General features: G+C 39.0%; 2 protein-coding genes across 6 annotated transcripts; one reads left to right on the top strand and one right to left on the bottom strand.

Annotated features, from left to right (window-relative positions):
• The first annotated feature begins 871 nt into the window (after positions 1 to 871).
• On the top strand, positions 872 to 7,172 carry LOC106162606 (uncharacterized). Of its 2 annotated transcripts, none has more exons than XM_087017567.1 (3): positions 872 to 1,955; positions 3,535 to 3,682; positions 6,298 to 7,172. In XM_087017567.1, exons 1-3 carry the CDS (start codon positions 1,857 to 1,859, stop codon positions 6,333 to 6,335), a joined length of 285 nt encoding a protein of 94 aa, XP_086873693.1. In that variant the 5' UTR covers positions 872 to 1,856; the 3' UTR covers positions 6,336 to 7,172. The 2 variants fall into 2 exon arrangements, with proteins under 2 accessions (XP_086873693.1, XP_013395387.1); XM_013539933.2 differs by having other exon boundaries at positions 878 to 1,991; positions 6,298 to 7,151.
• Positions 7,173 to 8,621: 1,449 nt separating this feature from the next.
• Positions 8,622 to 18,141, bottom strand: LOC106162605 (sorbitol dehydrogenase). 4 transcript variants are annotated; one of them, XM_013539931.3, is made up of 10 exons: positions 17,954 to 18,141; positions 13,999 to 14,134; positions 13,338 to 13,371; positions 12,554 to 12,718; positions 11,966 to 12,125; positions 11,434 to 11,552; positions 11,198 to 11,263; positions 10,658 to 10,839; positions 10,135 to 10,256; positions 8,622 to 9,436 (listed from the first exon to the last, which is right to left on the bottom strand). In XM_013539931.3, the coding sequence occupies exons 2-10, from the start codon at positions 14,056 to 14,058 to the stop codon at positions 9,250 to 9,252; spliced, it is 1,095 nt and encodes a 364-aa protein (XP_013395385.2). In that variant the 5' UTR covers positions 14,059 to 14,134; positions 17,954 to 18,141; the 3' UTR covers positions 8,622 to 9,249. The 4 variants fall into 4 exon arrangements, with proteins under 4 accessions (XP_013395385.2, XP_086873690.1, XP_086873691.1 ...); XM_087017564.1 differs by having other exon boundaries at positions 17,895 to 18,010; XM_087017565.1 differs by having other exon boundaries at positions 17,799 to 17,958.
• Positions 18,142 to 18,597: the final 456 nt, after the last annotated feature.

The following is an 18,597-nucleotide window of genomic DNA, read 5'->3' as shown; positions in this document are numbered from 1 at the left end:
ACAAAAATCTAAAATCGTTAGTTAACTAGGCTTAGCTAATTGATTACTGAGCCGACTAGACCGTAGCCAACTGTGAGAGTTTCTCGAAGAATGTAAAACGCTTGTTTATTAAATCGTAGTTTACTTTCGATAGTTGACTAGGCTCACGCTCTCAAAAAACTCTTCAAATAATAGGTGAAAAAATCCCAAGACATGACGGCTTGTGGCGTCTTTTGGTGCCTGAATGATCGTTTATCAACAATGAAATCGGAAAAAACATCGGCAAAGTTCGATGAATGTTTTAGCTTTGATACAATTCATTATCTAAGTAGGAGAAAAAATTGTCTCGTCTTGAAAGGCTACAATCGGACATCTAGCGGTCGAATAGCGTAAACAAATGCGGCGATTTTACTCTCCATTTGAAAATTGCATAAGTTTCAGTAACATTCAGAGAGATTTTAACATTTTATCTCGAAGAAGGTTCTTTCTAAAGTTTGGCTGATAATGCTCTTAATTACAGAATTTTAGTTGAGCTGTGCTGACTAACAGTGGAGCTGTCTAAGATCGCATTCACAACGAGTTGAGCCATGGCTTTACAAATCCTGGAACTAAATATGGCGGACGTACATGAAAGAAAAACCGCCAAATCTTTTAATAGTCTCTCCGCCTCTCATACGCCTCCCCATGCGTCGTCCCTGCGGGGGTACAGTCATTAAATTTCGGCTCCATTGGGACAACACGTGGGGAGGCGTGTGAGAGGCGGAGAGACTAATAAAAGATTAGGCGGTTTTTCTTTCATGTACGTCCGCCATATTTAGTTCCAGGATTTGTAAAGCCTGGCTCAACTCGTTGTGAATGCGATCTTAGACAGCTCCACAAGGAGGCTTAGATTAGTCGACTATCTGGTAAGGAGTGACTTCAGGTTATTTGTGAAACACAGCGTAGTATACCGTTCTTAACAAAGATTTTAGCCAGAAAAGTGACCATATATTTTTGAAACAGGTACCTGAATGGCTTAGCACTGGTAATGAGCCACACCGCTAGTTGGTGAACCTCTTCAGCTCATTGTCTGTAGCCTTCCTCAAACTGGTCACGGTGAGACCATTAGCAGCATGTTAATTGACTAAAGACAGAGTATTCACACTCATCTATTTTAAATCACGTTGACAAATTTTTCTGCAAAAGAAGACAATTCATTCTTCATAGCAGAACTAGTTTGTCATTAGCACAACAAGCACAGCCATCGAACTGTGGTAGGGCCTATAGACCTACTAGTAGTAAATGTGGATAGGCCTAACCACGTGGACTGTCACCCTGAGAGTACAGTAAGGTGACAAGTTAATGATCTCCTGCCTACAGCACCTCCTGGCGGGAACTTCATAGCCGCAGTCAGAGACGTGAGAGGAACCAGTGCGTGATACGAGGCAGCTAACTGGCAGTAGAGTGTGGTTAGATACTTAATCCCCTGCTTTGTATTGCAGATACATGATCTGGTCTTTTCACTGTTTTTTTACAACAATTCTGTTTTCTACGAGTCAACTGGCTGTCACGCAAACATACTTTATGTATTTACTATACTGTAAAACTGAACATTGCTGTTGAGTGGGAAGGCGCTTGCCCCTTTTCTGCTACAGCGACAATGATCCATAGAGATGGCGCAGACGACAACTGCTACATTTTTTTAATAAGTTCAAGCCTATTGTGTGGTTACTTAGCCGTGCCGTCACCCGACTCTCACATTCCAAAATTAGATTGTTTGGAAAATATCACATTTTACTGTAACATTATCTCCGAAGACGGCGTTCTACATAAGAAGGAGAATAGTCAAAAAATCTTTGTACTTACGACGGTAAGACAGAGTGGGGCACCTTCGCGATATGGGAGGGAATATTTGCCGCAGTCCAACCCTAATCTGTATCTGTATGGTGCTGGTGGTCCATGCAGCTCTCTCAGCAGTTATACCAGGATATGTGGAGGTTAGTGGACAGGAAGACTATGAGACGGAGAATCAGGTACGTGAGGAACAGTTTGCACGCTGGGGTATTTTCTCCAGTCTGTGTTGTATATTTACGTGTATTAATACTTCAGATGTCTGTGTGTACGGTGTATTATATATCCTTGTACGGGTCTATCTGGGATTTAAATTTAACTTCTACGTTTCAGACGCCTGTTGCCGTTGTTTTCGTCCTCCGAGAGACCAGTCTCTATGACTGACAAACCATATTTTTGTTTTAATGTAAAATTACTCATTAGCTTAGTTTGATTATAAAAGTTCCTTGTGAAAATCAACATGGTCAGATTAGTTTTTACAAAAGTTATTCATTTTTTTTGTGCATTTTGGCGACGTTCGTCCAATAATTGTCATACTGTATTTTTGTTCCATTGCAAATTTTCAGTATTACCTTATACGTTTACTAGGTAAATTCTTTTAGAAATCACTTTGATTGAATTATTTTTATGTCAGGTATTGGTACTTGTTTGCCACTTGCGTGTATTTTGGCAATGTTCAACCTATAAATGTAAATTAAGAGGACTATAAATTAAATTATGGTAATCTACATGTATATTAAAATGTCCATCTGCAAATTTAAACATGTTTGTCTGTGGTATTGTTATACATTAATAAATGAATCATTTTGTTTTCACATAAGAGAGAAACCTCTTTTACGCAGACCGTGCTTGATGCTGTGATGGAAAAAATTGAAATTTTCCCAGAATTATAAAACTCTTTCGTCATCTATATTGCTTATTAGACGTTATTGAATCCGGTCGGTTTCTTTGGATGTGTTATTATTTACAAACGTTAACTGGTAAATATTTATGCAAAAATGTTTGCTGTTTGTTGTCCTTGTAGTCTCCAAATTTGCTTTCTAGTTGTAAGTTATTAAAGTAAATTTGTACAATAGACAACACGGAATACACAACCTGCTTCAAGTTAAGAAAACACTCCTTTATCCCCTATCTACTGCTGTTCTTAACCCTCTGTATATTTATAGTAATATCTTATATGTACGTATGATGCAATATCATCTATTGAAAAAGGAAAACAAATAAAACCTAGCAACTCGGAAGGTGGATTCTTGCAGTGGGGTTTAGAAACATATCAGAATGACGATTTTTGTGGTAAATATTCCCCTAGGTTTTCAATTTTTATACTGTGCAGCTACGCGGTAAAGACAGCTGCAGCTTAAAGCGGTTTTCAAACCCAATTTTACAATAAAAAGATCACCGTAGAATGCTGCCTTTCTTCTCGTTTACGATTACACTGAGAATACTGGCAGCCAGCCACGAGAACCGTACTAAGCCGGTTCTAGTATCCGCCACAGCTTTGAGTAACGCGCTGGGGGACATTAGTCTGAAATGATACCAAAAGAGATAAAATAAGTCATATATAAATAGTTCTGACTGCTCTCTGGAAATCTCAATACCCAGAACTCTCTGATGTGTCACAGTACTATAATATATATATATATATATATATATATATATATATATATATATATATATATATATATATATATATATATATATATATATATCATTTTGCCGTCCTAGGATTACCCGGAGGACCTCCTGAGTGATGGACTTGACCGAAGCAGCGAAGATCTTTCCGATTTATTCGTCAAAACTATGAGAGTCCCATTCCTCAGGAAGAGCAGAAACATGGTATTTATCTTGGGGCTGGTCAGAGGAGAGAATGAGGGTAAGCTTGGTCTTTTTATACTAGCTGAGATATGTTCAATATATGGTATTTATCTTTGGGCTGGTCAGAGGAGAGAATGAGGGTAAGCTTGGTCTTTTTATACTTGCTGAGATATGTTCAATATATGGTGAACATTGAGAATGAGGGTAAGCTTGGTCTTTTTATACTAGCTGAGATATGTTCAATATATGGTGAACATTGATCAAGATTGGGAAGTAATTATCTCCGAGGCAGCCTGTAGTGTTAGAACATTAGACAAAAACACTTCGGGTGCAAGATGGCCGTCAGTGGGTATTTTTAAAAACCTAAACTACCTACTGGTACGAGGTGCATCAGTTGTTTTAACCGATTTAGAATTACAGTTATTAAATTTCAGAAGCTTTTAATTTTATTTAATTATTTACAGTTTGTATATTATCAGTATATATACAGCAGTTTGTATATTATCGTATATAAAAATTAAAAAAAAAAGAAATAAAAATCATGTCACATTTGGCAAACGTGTGTTTGTCCTGCACTCATGTACAATTACAGAGGTGAGTAAGAGCAAATTGCTTTTTTTCGGGGAAAATTTCGTAGATAAGGCTACCTTTAACTTGCTTTCGGATTCTATCTGTTGCATCCAACCACATCGTTTTCTATTTACTAGTAGGACAAGATTTAAGTCGAAATTCAATGTGAACCTTGGCTTTTGATCTACTGACGTCAAACTCAAAAGGGACCATTTGATGTGATAAAAAAACCTATCCACAAAGTACGAGGACAGTAGACCAAACCTTCTCTATAGACTGGCGGTACAGGATCTGGTTACAGACCGACCGTCCGCCATGTGCAAAGCAATAAATCCCTGGTTAATTGAAGGGGGGAATGATTATGTAGGGTTTGCAATTTATTTTAAGGTTCATGCTTTCTAAAAGCCAGACGCACTACCTATTCTTATATATGGATTACAAGTAAAATATTCACAGAGCAGTGTCAAATATGGTCATGGCGGACTGGAATGGCTGTGGATAATTATATCTACACCCTAGCTGATTCGGTAGGCGTGACAGACATTTAAGCCGGTTAGTTGCTAGCAATTTGGTGAGACTCCCCAGGGCGTTAGACCGATCCAGATGGATCAATCTAGGCATGGGAACCCAGTCTTGTTTGTTTAAGAAGCACTTTACTCTCGTGTCTGAAAAGATTTCCTTTTGATTCCTCGACATTAAAATTAATCTAGAGTCTTCTGGCCCTGCTGAATTTGGTAGGTAAATCTAGAGTCTTCTGGCCCTGCTGAATTTGGTAGGTAAATCTAGAGTCTTCTGGCCCTGCTGAATTTGGTAGGTAAATCTAGAGTCTTTTGGCCCTGCTGAATTCGGTAGGTAAATCTAGAGTCTTTTGGCCCTGCTGAATTTGGTAGGTAAATCGAAGTTGATGTACTATAACTGATTTTGTTCTGTCTGCACTGTTCAGTATCATAGTACGTGGGAGACCACAGTAAAGTACAAAGGGAGGGGCAACCAGACGACGTGTACAAGAACCGAAGCACGATATTTAGATCTTTGAAAATAAAAACTGTTCTTGTTATCACGCAACTCGTCTTTGTTCATAAAAAAAGTTTGAAAATATGCATATCAAATTCTGAACGTTTTTCCACGCGACAATCAGAGAAAAAAGAGCTGCGCTATGTTGCGGCAATTAAGGTTATTTGCTGTGTTTTGAATTTGGCCTGGAATCCTACATGTACTTGTTAGCCGCCTTCGTAAAGTGCATTTAAGGTGAGAGCAATGATGTCACTGGATGCCCACGTACCTGACGTGACAACTTATCGCTTTGAAACCGTTACTAAAGTTTATCATCTATATATCTATAAACAAACAATTTGCTACAGAAAGGTCCAGGTAACGCATTCAACCGCAAATCATTTTTGATGAAATATATTTAAAAAAAACACTTAGTTACTGTGGAAATGCAAGGCGGAGTGGCCTGGTTTTTGGACATTTTTGGTCTTTGGTCGCATGTAAGAATTGGCACAAAGCAGCAGGTTTATTGCATTTGTTGGCTATATCAAACTACAAGTGAATTAGTCTACAGTCCTCACAATCAGCAGATACAGGAAGAAGACTTCACTTAAGTTGAGGAAGTAAATAAAATAAGATTACGTACACCAGAGACATTTAAGACTTAAAAGCTTTCGACTTTACAATAATGAAGATCGTACAGGATGTGTGTTGTGAAATATAAAACACTGTTTGAATTCAAAATTTTCTGTAACATTAATATATTTCTCTTTTTCCATACGTTATAGTACATCAGGATACAGTTGGCCGAATTAGGATCAAAATTTTAGCAGCAGATTTGATGATGATTTGATGGTGATAGCAACATATTAGCTTAGTGGGGGGTATTCTTTGTACTAACCTGTAACGCCAAGAAAGCCATCCACACGGTTTTGGTCTTCACTAGGGCTCGCCTGCACCAGCGGGGTGAAATTGCTTCAAAAGAAGAATTTCACGCCGCCATTTTAATGTCCAGTTGGTGCAAGCGGCCCCAGAGACACAAGTCATCAGGTAGGCAGGTGGCCCAGAAGAGTGGTTAAATGGTAAGTAAAGTGCCATTTTTGTTTGTTCCAGAACCTAAGAGGGGTGGATTCTCGATCAACAGAGGATAGCAGCGGAACTGCATACACAGTATCCTAAGAAAAAAAAAAAGACCACCGCTACATAGAGGCACAAAGTGATGTTTGCCGGTACGAACCAATTACGGCACACCACTAAAATCTGTTATGAACAGACTTCTCTCGAACAGGCAAAATGCCTTTTTGGCATAAACAGCCACAAGAACCGTGATATGTTCAGTCAATATAAGAGAGATTTACGCTTGGTAATGGGTGGAGTATTCATGTCGTGCATGCAATTATCGGAAATCTCAACTTGAACAAATCCTGCCAAAGAAGACGTGAAAGCCGCCACTGTCTCTCACACGACACTCACGTTACTTTACACTCTGTGGATCAACGTGCAGGCTTTAAGACGAAAACATCTTAAAACAGGATTATCACTTTCCAAAGAGTTTATAACTTTGAATGTTCTGATACCAAGACTTTAAATAAAGTGATACTTTATCTCTGACGAACTTGAAATAAATGCGTTTGCCATTTCATTATTGGGCCTGTTCATTAAAATGTCTGACGTCAGCCGTTGAGTTAACTAGTTAGCCTAGTAAGATTTACCTGACCAAACTGCGTTAAGCAAGTAATCCTCAATGACACATTCAAAGTGAGTGGACATGTCAAGTTTTTGGCACTACACCCGACAAATGCCATCATATACAATGAAGTTTTCAAAAAGCATAATTTAAAGAAGTATCGCAGGGTTTAGTTTCATTATTCGCGAAAAATGATAATTGAACTTGCTGTAATGTCCAAACAAGTCTTTCACTCGATTGGTAACCCAGCCAATGTCCTCTCCCGGGTCCACTAAAACTGCGAGGGTCACTCCAACGTTCTGCGAAATCTGTGGATCCTGACGCACATCAGGGTAAATAAAACGATGGGTGAGAATTAGGAAAATTAAATGATTTTGATCGTGGTGATCACAATGTCTGTATGTATGTTGGCCTTCTTCCAAAAGGAAAGCTACTTGTACGCCACTTTTTCGTCGGTCATATTTGTCTGACCAATATCATCCACATACCGGTAACATTAACACATATAAGTACTTGTTATATGGTGTTTTTCTTTAATTAAAGTTTTTCTTTACAAAAAAAGATCTGGCACACACATGTACACACACGCACACACGAGCGCGCGCACACACAGTGAGCACTTACCGGCTCCTGTTATCACACGCTGTTTCCAGGCCGAGTGCCTGCACACGAGCAACCGTAGACAGCTACAGCCAGAGGCTCCAAAAGCGTGTCTTCTTCCAGGGTGACGTGGTCCGGCAGCCTAATACATATACCAACATAACTGAGGGAACACTTACTTCTCTGGCAACAGAATACGACTCTACCTTACAATACACAAACAATCACAGATTGTTGGTACAGATACACAGACAGACTGAAAGACAGGTGCGCGCTCACACACACACATAACACACACACACACACACATAACACACACACACACACATAACACACACACAACACACACACACACACATAACACACACACAACACACACACACACACACATAACACACACACACACACACACACACATAACACACACAGATCGAGAGAGAGAGAGAGAGAGAGAGAGAGATGATACTTGTGGCAAGAGTTCGCAGGGTGACAGTCCACCACAGAACCTTATCTTGTCCTGACACGTGTTATGGCAGCCGTCCGGGCACAGGGAGCACTGACGAGAGGGTATTAAGGAGCCCACCGCCATGGGACACGACGCCTTTTCTCTGTAGTCTGGTTTTTTCCATGAGCTTACTGTTGTTTGTGGTGAAAATAAAATGCACTAGTCTAGCCAAAGTTGGCAGTTATTGCTAAAAATACTTCTGCAAGATATGTAAAAAGCCACATTAATGTACCAGAAAATGACAAAAAAAATTCAAAAAGTCTTGAATTGAATTGAAGAATTCGTAGAAAAAATTATTGCTGAGGTTTTACAAAGCAGAATCTGTCTCTAAATACATCGCGAGTACGGAATCTTTGACGTCAATAATAACAGCCAGAAACCATGACTTTCTTAGAGATTCCACCGAATTGCCTTTTGACAGCAGTGTGCTAGTTGTGAAATATCGCAATTGAAAAAGCCCACAATTGCAATGGCTAACGTACTTGAACGTACTGATGGCCTTTCCAGTGCAGTCAATGTAAGGACGTGATGTGGTCGCTTAGTACAGGCTTAGGCTCTCGTATGAAGAAGATCTTGTTGCGCGTGAAGAGTTTGACCGCAAGGAAAAGGTGCTGAAGTTAAGACAGTAAAACATCATTACAGGTATGAGCTAGGAAACTTCGTTGAAAATTTATTTCAAAACGGACACTAAAATAACGATTTGAAGGTTAAAACAAAAATATATATAATAATAGACGTTATAAGTTAAAAAGTATAATTTTGATTTTTTGCTACTGGTTATTTTCACGACTGTTTATTTTTTGAGCGTAACTTTTCTCTCGCCACAACCCGCTTTTCCTACCCCGTTACGGCTATTTCTAGATTCATTCATTGTGATTAAAATAAAATTTTTAGTTTAACATAAAATATGTACAATTCACTTGATGAATCACCAGGCGTATCTCTATGTTAACATGATATATGTAAGTTAAGCCCAATCAGCCGCAGGTCATCATTCTAAGTGCTGGAGACTTGTTCAAATGTCATGTAACCCCTGGCAGCAATATCACAGTATTAGATCGGAATTTAGATCAATTTCCAGTATTAAACTGTACAAAATTCTATGAATAAAAGCATATTAAAACGATTAACAGTTTTGGCCACTTATATTATCATGAAAACCGGGAAGCCATATTGGTCACCCTGTCTTTAAAATGAAGGATCCTTGAAGTACAGACGTTGCTGATTTTGCAATCACTTTCCACACTAAACATCGAGTATTGTAGAGGGTCACTTAGTGTCCATTCTGAAGAACCGTCCCATTTAATTCAGGCTCAGAACACTGGAGGACGCATTTCATGCCCTGGCGCCCTCTGGCCACGTCAAACGCTTCCAGAGCTTGGTCCAGCGGAAATCTGTGGCTGACCAACGGCTTAATGTCCACCTGGCCGGAAGCTACTAGGTTCAGTACTTCATGCTGGCTGGAAGGTAAAGCACACCATTGTGAATGTTATACACACCATCTGGAGGACATGTTTGGTGTCTTAAAAGATTAAAAAAACTGAATACCCCGACTATACGCGGCACTGGTGTCAAAAAGTACATATAAGCCTTTACCCCGGGTTAGCTACACGAACGTGTTTGTACTACACTGGGTCAGCATAAACAGTGGTTGATGGAGGTATAAAGAACTGACATGCCACACACTTACTTATTGCAGTAGGTACGGCATCCTCTCAAGTCTATTTTGTTGATGGAGGTATAAAGAACTGACTGGCCACACACTTACTTATTACAGTAGGTACAACATCCTCTCAAGTCTATTTTGTTGATGGAGGTTTAAAGAACTGACTGGTCACACACTTACTTATTGCAGTAGGTACAACATCCTCTCAAGTCTATTTTGTTGATGGAGGTATAAAGAACTGACTGGCCACACACTTACTTATTACAGTAGGTACAACATCCTCTCAAGTCTATTTTGTTGGTGGAGGTATAAAGAACTGACTGGTCACACACTTACTTATTACAGTAGGTACAACATCCTCTCAAGTCTATTTTGTTGGTGGAGGTATAAAGAACTGACTGGTCACACACTTACTTATTACAGTAGGTACAACATCCTCTCAAGTCTATTTTGTTGATGGAGGTATAAAGAACTGACTGGTCATACACTTACTTATTGCAGTAGGTTCGGCAACCTCTCAAGTCTATTTGCTTGAAAGTGACCTGATTAAGTGGAATGGCGATATTAGCCGGACCCAATCCAACTGTGGCAACAATACGCCCAGGTTTTGTAACCTAAAGATAAAAAACAACTTAGTCATTAGGTGATTTTTAAAGATTCGTGTCCATACATGTAGATGGAAGTATTTTATTTGTTGGCCTTTATGTTTGTTTGCATTGTATCTACATGTCTGTCTGTTTGACCAACTTTATCAAGTGACGTTTCACGTGTACAGGTATGTAAATGTCGTGTACGTACACGATAATTATATAAACAGGTTTATAGACAAGCACATGGGTTTTATGAGTAGATGGATCATGGAAAAGTCAGTTATGCGTTTAGCACTTTTACGTAACATATCAAAAAAGTATATGCTTGCGACTTTTGTCTGCACTGTTTGAAGTTATTTCAATTTGTCACAGTTTACTTGACACTGACATGAACCTTCAACGGATGCGTGGCGTTCGCAACTCACCAGGATAGCTAACTGTACGGCGCTCTCCGCTCCACTCGTGTCCACAGCCGCCTGCACGTGACCACAGCCCAGGATGTGGCTCACCTTGGCCGCAGTGACCTCTATGTCGTCGTCTGCCTTCACAAGAACGGTGTGTGACGCTCCCATGCCTTTGGCGAAGTCTAGTCGGCTCTGAACAAGGTCTGAGAAAGAAAGCACAATATGTCATCAAAACAATAACGAACGCAAAGAATAGCATTTAATCTCCTGTGATTACGAGAATAACTCCGGGATACAAACTCTCACAGATATAAAACTAGTATCAGAAGCCCCACATCTGTTGTACCATGTTCTGGGGTACAGGATGCACGTGCTCCAGGCTGGCGAGGAGTTGAACTTATACTTTTGTATCACCATACAGTTATCTTTGGAGTCCACACTGAACTATCAGTTGCGACTAGAATCTACTGTACATGTGTGTAACAATATGTAGGCCCCTATGTGTGCGTTTACAATTAAATGTGTGTGTGCGTGTGTGCGTTATAAGAGCTGTCTAATTACCTGTGACGCAGATATTTGACGCCCCCATTGCCTTTGCCGCTATGAGAACCATAATTCCAATGGGACCTGTAACACATTTAACAAAAAAACATTCAAATATATAAGATAATTATACAGCTTTTAATTTGACAATCTTTAACGAGAAGGAAGTTGAGATGTGGGGACTAAATGATTTGTTCTGATAAAAATATCTACAAGTTTTCACTGTGGCAATGCTTTATTTCACAAATGCCTACCAGCCCCGGTGATAAGCAAGCTGGAGCCAGGTTTAATCTCTGCCCGTGCGCATGCGTGGACAGCTACAGCGAGGGGCTCCATCAACATTCCCTCCTCAAAGGTCACGTGGTCCGGTAACCTGGTGTATGAAAAGATACAACTAACAGGAAAAATAAATTTGATGTGAGTCACACTGATAGTAAATGTAAGATACACGTGCTTCCTTTTCTATGACTTACACTACACATGTATATTTATATTTTGGTATTACAAACTAGAGGTCCACAAACCCCCCACCTTCACGCAACAATATGGCGGATACAGGCTTCTTCTAAGACCCAACGGACAAATGACACGTATTGAGTCTCAGAGTCCAATATTTCCTGTATTTTATACTGCACATAGACCTAATACATGTAGTTGCGTTAGGTTTTAAACAAGTTGAAGTAATAAGAAATGAAATGATTTTCGTTATGCTTGACACGAATTGTGGAGGATTGCACCTGGCCTGGACAAAAACCCGGTTAGCAACTTTGTACATATACTACTTACTTGTAACAAAACTCAGCCGGGTGACATATCACAGGTCTCATTGCCCCGCCGACAGGGGGCGCTCCGCAGAAATGCCTGTTTGGACAAAGGTTGTATTTACCTTCCATGCAGAACTCACACCTCCTACACGGCACCCCAGGTTCCACGGCCACCCGGTCACCTGGAAGATCATCAACACATACATACAAACATACATACATACATACATACATACCCCGGGTTCCACGGCCACACGGTCACCTGGAAGATCACACACGTGAATACATACATACATACATACATACATACATACATGTACATACATACACTGTGTGCCAGGTTTACACTAGTTAAGACCATCTGACCCGAGTCTGCTTTATATAAAGTACACGTATAACCAATGAGGTCGCTACATGTATAACAGGTCTGTAATGTTCTTACATGGTACATTGTGCATATGCTGTTGAATGGCAACTCCTACTTTGTACTATAGTATTAAGGAAATATACACTTTGAAGATGTACAAAAACAGATCTTTTAGCTTGGTTACTGCTCAACACTACAAATAAGCAATTCCAGTCATTGTTAACTGCACAAATGAACCCTTACCAACTATGAGATTGGTGACACCCTCTCCGACAGCCTTCACTGTTCCGCTAACCTCGTGCCCTAGGATTAACGGTTCCTTCACGACAAACTTGTTAAGTCGGCCTTCCTCAAAATAATGGAGATCAGAGCCGCAGATACCGACACACTTGACGGCCAGCTGCACCTCTTGGAAGAAATTAAACACATATTTACATAGACGATATATGTTTGATCATCTGTGAAATGATTAACAATCTGATGATCGAGGTTTTGGATGATATACAGGCAAACTATACATGTGGCCGTACCTGTGAGCTAAGAGAGATTAAGAAAACTTGCTTCGGTACGGATACAGTAGCTTACCCGTACCCGTTGGAGATATTAAGCTTAACATTGTAAGTAAGAATATGAAAACCTGCAATCAACCCTGTCTACACAGTAGTCCATAAAACACACACCATTTTAGGCATTTGAGATAAATTCTTTTCTTCGAACATTTTGGTCAGAAATTCACCTTAAAACTGCCAAATATAATAGGATAAGATTTGATGATATGTTTAAATAATCTTTAAAACAAAATTAAAAGAAAATAAACCATTATTGCACACTGAAATCTACGAGTTGATAATACCATGAATGTTTTGGTCAGCGAATGCATCAGTAAATGGGTAAATTTACACAGAGCGCCGTCACACATGCACACCGACACATACAGACACACGCATGTGCGCGCGCATCAACACATACATACACACATTTAGGTTCTTGTCTTGTCATACATCCAGTGCAAGTTCTACAAACTTACCACCTTTTTGGGGCAAAGGTACAGGGGTCTTCTCCTGAAAGAAGGAGTGGCTTGATTCACCAATTGATTACGGTATAAAAGTGACATACAAAACATGGAGATTTACTACTGCTGTGTAATTGACTGGAATTAGACCACAGAAAAATAAACAAAAAGAAAATATCCCTGGATAAATAATGTAAGCTGTTGTAATTTTGGACCCCACTTTCCTCCAAACCCGGCGATATAAAAGTGGGTTTTATATTTCATCGCGAAACTTTGGGTTATCTCAGATAACCGTCAGTCTGATAACTGATAACTTGCCAATCACAAGATTTGGGTGCGATTATTTTACAAAAGGGCATGGACCAAAGCGCGGCGATGTAAATAAGCATCAACAACCACTTTAACATTAGGATGATATTCGAGCGTTCTCGAGATTTCAGAGAGTAAATATAGATATACTAGACATTGCAAATTAAATATTTCCTCTGCTTCTATGTTAAAATAACATTTTACATTGCACAAACAGAATTAAAGTTCATATCAAGAGAAAATATTGGACAGCGCACTAAACACGGAACGCTATTAAAATGTTGCCATAGCGTTGATAAAACTAAAAAACGTCATGCTAATGTAATGTTAACGTTATAAAACGTTGTATTGTTGGGAGGCGTCTTACCAAACGGAGATCTTCTTGTCCATAGAGCACCGCTGATAATTGGAGTTTGGTGGACATCATCGCCACAGGTTTTTAGTATCGGCGATGTCTCTTGAATCAATTAATGATGGACAGGTGGCGCCACTGTGCTACTTGTCTGGAAATATCAAAATAAGAATTCTGCAGTATTCATTATAGCTGCCCCCAACGAACTACTTCGTAATATTAAAAAGTGAAAATTTTAACTAAATACCCTTAACGTCCCCTTTTAATGTAAAATGTCTCGTGCCAGCAACTGACTGATCATTGTGCATTCATTCTGCAACCAAAGCAATGCTTGTGCCTCTTTTCTACCACCACAGCGTTGCCAGTTTCATGGTCGGACAAAGGACGCTGTTCAGTGTAAAGGGGGGTTAAGAAAGTGGACCTATCACAAGGGTTGCACAAAGGCTCATCAGAACTGAGGTGCGGCTGGGGGCTGGTTTGATCCAGGGGTGGATTATTTTATATTTCTATATTGTAATTTCCACTCTCTCCTCCTAGACCATGAGAGAAATTGGAGGGACACGTACAACCTTCATCATGGCTCTGCATTGGCACTTCTGAATTCATGACAGTGTGGGACTGGGCTGCCCCTGGGGTGGCTGATTCTTTTTTCTACATCATACACTTTTTCAGCTTTTTTTTGCTTTTATACTTCAATGTTTTTTTTTTTACTCAAAATAATTTAGTAACTGGAAAAGCACTCAGAGCATGCAGACCTCCAAGGCAAATGATTAAGAAAATTATTAGGCCTGCCGCCTACATGAAGATTTAGGCCTAATCAAAATCCATCTATAACTATTTGAGTAAGGCTGGTTCTACGAAGAGACAAACGTCACTAATAACATGACCTCCTTGGTGGAGGAAATAAATGCATTCTCTCTTCTCAGCACTTCTCTAAATATATTATTATTATTAGGATTCCCCGTAGGGGAATACTATTGTTTTTGGTAGTATTATAGTTAGGATTCCCCGTAGGGGAATACTATTGTTATTCTTTCCGCGCGTTTTTTTTCGCGAAAAATCTGAAATAATTTACATAGGTAGCCTATGGTAAGAATATGCCATAGACCCAGTTTCAGTGACCTTGACCTACTTTTCAAGGTCACAGAGGCTTTTAAAGGCAAAATTTGTAAAATTTGAAATTGACATTAGGCCTTAAGTATAAGCCGTATGGTTATGGGCCTTATGGTCAGTAATACTGAGGTGAATCCACATAGAATGACCTACTTTTATGCAAGTAGGTCAAGGTCAAGGTCGCTAATGGCCAAACGGGCTCAAAAAAGGTTTGTTTCCGAGATCTCAAAAACCGGAAGTCTCAGAGCCCCGATCATAGTGGCAAATGATGCCCTATATATTTATCTAAGGTTAGCCGTACTTTGGTAGCGACTGCTTAATTACTTTTTTTAATATAGATTTTTAAATATTTATGACGTTGCAGAAATCTTGAGTTTGGCAAATTCTCCATGAAACACTGGTTTTTGGTCATAACATGCTATAGTAAACTACCCCAAACATATACCCAAAACCCCCAAATCAAATGTCAAATTTGACCTTGACCTTCATTTTCAAGGTCATTCGGCTATTTCATGGAGAAATATTGAAGTGTGCTAAAAGTGATGTTTTGTTGACCCCCCCCCCCCAATTCGCACATGCTCTTTCAGAATATGAGGTCAAATTTAACCCATGATTTTCAAATGACCTTGTAAGAGTATTTTCATGCCTATTTTGCAGAGGAATCCTCCGCCACTGGCTTTGGCCAGTTGCAGTCTAGTTATTATTATTATTATTATTATTATTATTATTATTATTATTATTATTAAATGTGCAACCCGAGGGTTGGATAAATACATTCTTTGCATCATAATTGAATAAAATCACTAGTGAATAAGAATAGAGGAATATTAAAAGACTTGTGAACAAATTTTAAACAAAATAACTAAAATGCAAGGTTAGAAATGAAATAAAAGTCTCTCGGTCAGGAAGAAGCCTTTAGGAAGACTGACCAAATACCACCTGAGGAAATTCAAACAGGTGAGGATTTTTAATGAATTTATTTCAGCCGAGTTGTAGCATGAATGCACTGTATACATTTTTGTTGTAGAAAGCATTACGTTACCAGGGTTCAATGTACCAGATCTATTAAATCCGCACTTCTTTTGTATACTTCTATATCGTGAAGCTCTTGCTGTATTTACCACTTTGTAATTGGGTCGAGGTGAGTATTCTTTTGTTATAATTGTGGATGATTTCCTCTTCTGTAATTAGAACTGACTAGATGCACACCTTATTATGGATACAATACTTGCTGTTGTCTAAAACACTCTACCTGTAATTTAATTGTCTGACTGGCGTTATACCTGTAAAATTTACCTGATCATGTAAAATGGCATGTCAGATAGGAGAAGTTTATAAGCTATCTGAAGCATAGACTATAATACTTGTAGAAAATTATCTTGGGAAATCTTCAGATGATCACACAATGGTAATATTTTAACCCTTTTGAGGTCTGTTGTGGCCAAACAGCATGGGGGGGGGGGGGGGGGTAAGAAAAGCCTTGAGGAAGACTGTTTAAGTACCATTATAGGAAATCTAAGAAGGTGAGGTTTTAATAATGTTATTTCAACTGAGTTGTAGCATGAAAGGCACCTATACTTCCTAGATGAAGATAAATTGACATTACAAGTACATGTACGTACCATGTATGTGCCAGACCTATTAAATTAATTTTCATTTATTTTACTCCATATCTTTCAGGTGCGCGAAATGCCAGTAAATGGCATACTTTCCGATGTGACTGTTTATGGAGAGATAGAAAAATGTGTACATAATGATCACCAGTGAACCTGCTTCTGTCACATCTACATGTAAACACTGGTTGCCATCTTCTGCTGGTACATGTACCCCAAACAGATGAAGGTTGCTGCTGTCACAGAGAGATACGGGTTTGTTTTTAAATTGAAATATACTCATTAAATTCATCCATTACTACTTAGACTACTGTCTGATATTTAAGCCTCACTTGTATTATACAGTTAAAATCTCCATCAAAATCCTACAATACTGCCCCATGTACAGTACTAGCAAATGAATGAGGCACAGGATTCAAATAATATCCATAATACACCGACAATTTACGTATATATATGATATTCTGATAAAAAATGGTACTATAGATAATATACTTCTAACAAAATATAAACACACTCCTGACCACAGAAAAAAGCACTATTCATGATATTAAATACAATCCCGTGGGATGGTCTGTTAAATATGATGATATGTAAAGAAGTCAATTAACATACGTATGTTACCCATCTACATCATGCAGGAGACAAAGAGAACAGCTTTACTAACACATGTACTTGCCCAATTTACTCTCCACTGACATTATGATAAGAGCACCTAACACGAGTGCTCCTGACTTGGTCTTAAAGTGCAGTTTCAGATCAAAAACAATCTTACATGGTCTTAAACCATAAGTTAGACCATTACTGGACTGACTTGTCTCCCCTCACACTATTGTGAGCAGAGGTACCCTCCATTGTAAGGGGAGGCATCCCCTTATTGTGAGGGGAGGAAATTGCTTGACCACTTAAATAAATGCTCGATCATTTTTTATCTTAAAAGCATGCAGATTCACTCCATTTAATACTTCTGCTGATCTGGTATTGCACTTTTTAGACCAAATCAAGCGGACTAGTGTAATGAATTGCAATTAAGCCCATAGTACTTGGCGAGAGTTCCAACAGAATTGGACCTACCTAATTTAGACCTACCTTACTGCTGGTAGTCCGATGGGAATCCACTGTCAAGCAAGCAAGTTGTATTTTTGTCACCAAGATCGGACATAAAATGAACGAAAATCGACTTACCTTTTTCGTTGCAACGCCCCCCTTGATAAAATGCTTCCCCGTTGATAAAAGAGAAATACCTTGTACGATGACCAGCGGCGACCTGTTGCCACTTTGAAGGGAGTAACTGCGTCTGTGCAGTGAAGCGTCCACTGTGTAAATATAACAGGACCATATAAAGCATGGTGTCCCATTGTGTTCACGTGTCAGCGCCTTGTAATTGATCGTTTTCACTTCAGAGTTTGCGTGTAGATCAATATGCCACGTACATATAATAGTGTCTGTGAGGAAAATAGCGGGTCTGTCAACTTCATGCATGCAGTAGTTAGGTTAATATGGAATTAGTATTCATGAATTATTAACAGTGCATCAATGGAAATAGCGGACAAATAGCCCAAAGAGTGGTGTGGGTCATAAGATTTTACTCTCTTTTGAATAATATCCTTATGTATCAACATGAAAGATGTCAGCATGCTTTAATATACAGGTGTTCATGTAACAGTGCGTGGGCTTTCTCATACGGGATGCCTAGTATTAGAGATATACCTGTAGGGCATATGCTTCTCGAGCAAAATGTGACATTTTCATCTACTAGTACTTTAAAGGCCACATACAAGATAAAGCTACATTTAAAATGTTTAACCCTCTTAGAATAAAGTTTATTATTGTTGTTTTTGTTATTATCATGTTCATTTTATATATTTCCATGTTATTATTGAGATGT

The sequence above is a fragment of the Lingula anatina genome, chromosome 7, assembly GCF_051362555.1.
Source record: "Lingula anatina isolate TDL-2025a chromosome 7, LinAna3.0, whole genome shotgun sequence".
NCBI lineage: Eukaryota > Metazoa > Brachiopoda > Lingulata > Lingulida > Lingulidae > Lingula > Lingula anatina.
This window is presented reverse-complemented; position numbering and strand designations above follow the sequence as displayed.

Bases quoted from the DNA above. Each gene is read 5' to 3' on its own strand.
- LOC106162606 (XM_013539933.2), top strand. From the start codon at position 1,857: ATGGGAGGGAATATTTGCCGCAGTCCAACCCTAATCTGTATCTGTATG. The intron at 1,992-3,534 runs GTACGTGAGGAA...TTGCCGTCCTAG, and splicing joins ACTATGAGACGGAGAATCAG to GATTACCCGGAGGACCTCCT. The intron at 3,683-6,297 runs GTAAGCTTGGTC...TGTTTGTTCCAG, and splicing joins GGTCAGAGGAGAGAATGAGG to AACCTAAGAGGGGTGGATTC.
- LOC106162605 (XM_013539931.3), bottom strand. From the start codon at position 14,058: ATGATGTCCACCAAACTCCAATTATCAGCGGTGCTCTATGGACAAGAA. The intron at 13,372-13,998 runs GTAAGACGCCTC...TCCTTCTTTCAG, and splicing joins GACAAGAAGATCTCCGTTTG to GAGAAGACCCCTGTACCTTT. The intron at 9,437-10,134 runs GTAAGTGTATGA...TTTACCTTCCAG, and splicing joins TGCCGAACCTACTGCAATAA to CCAGCATGAAGTACTGAACC.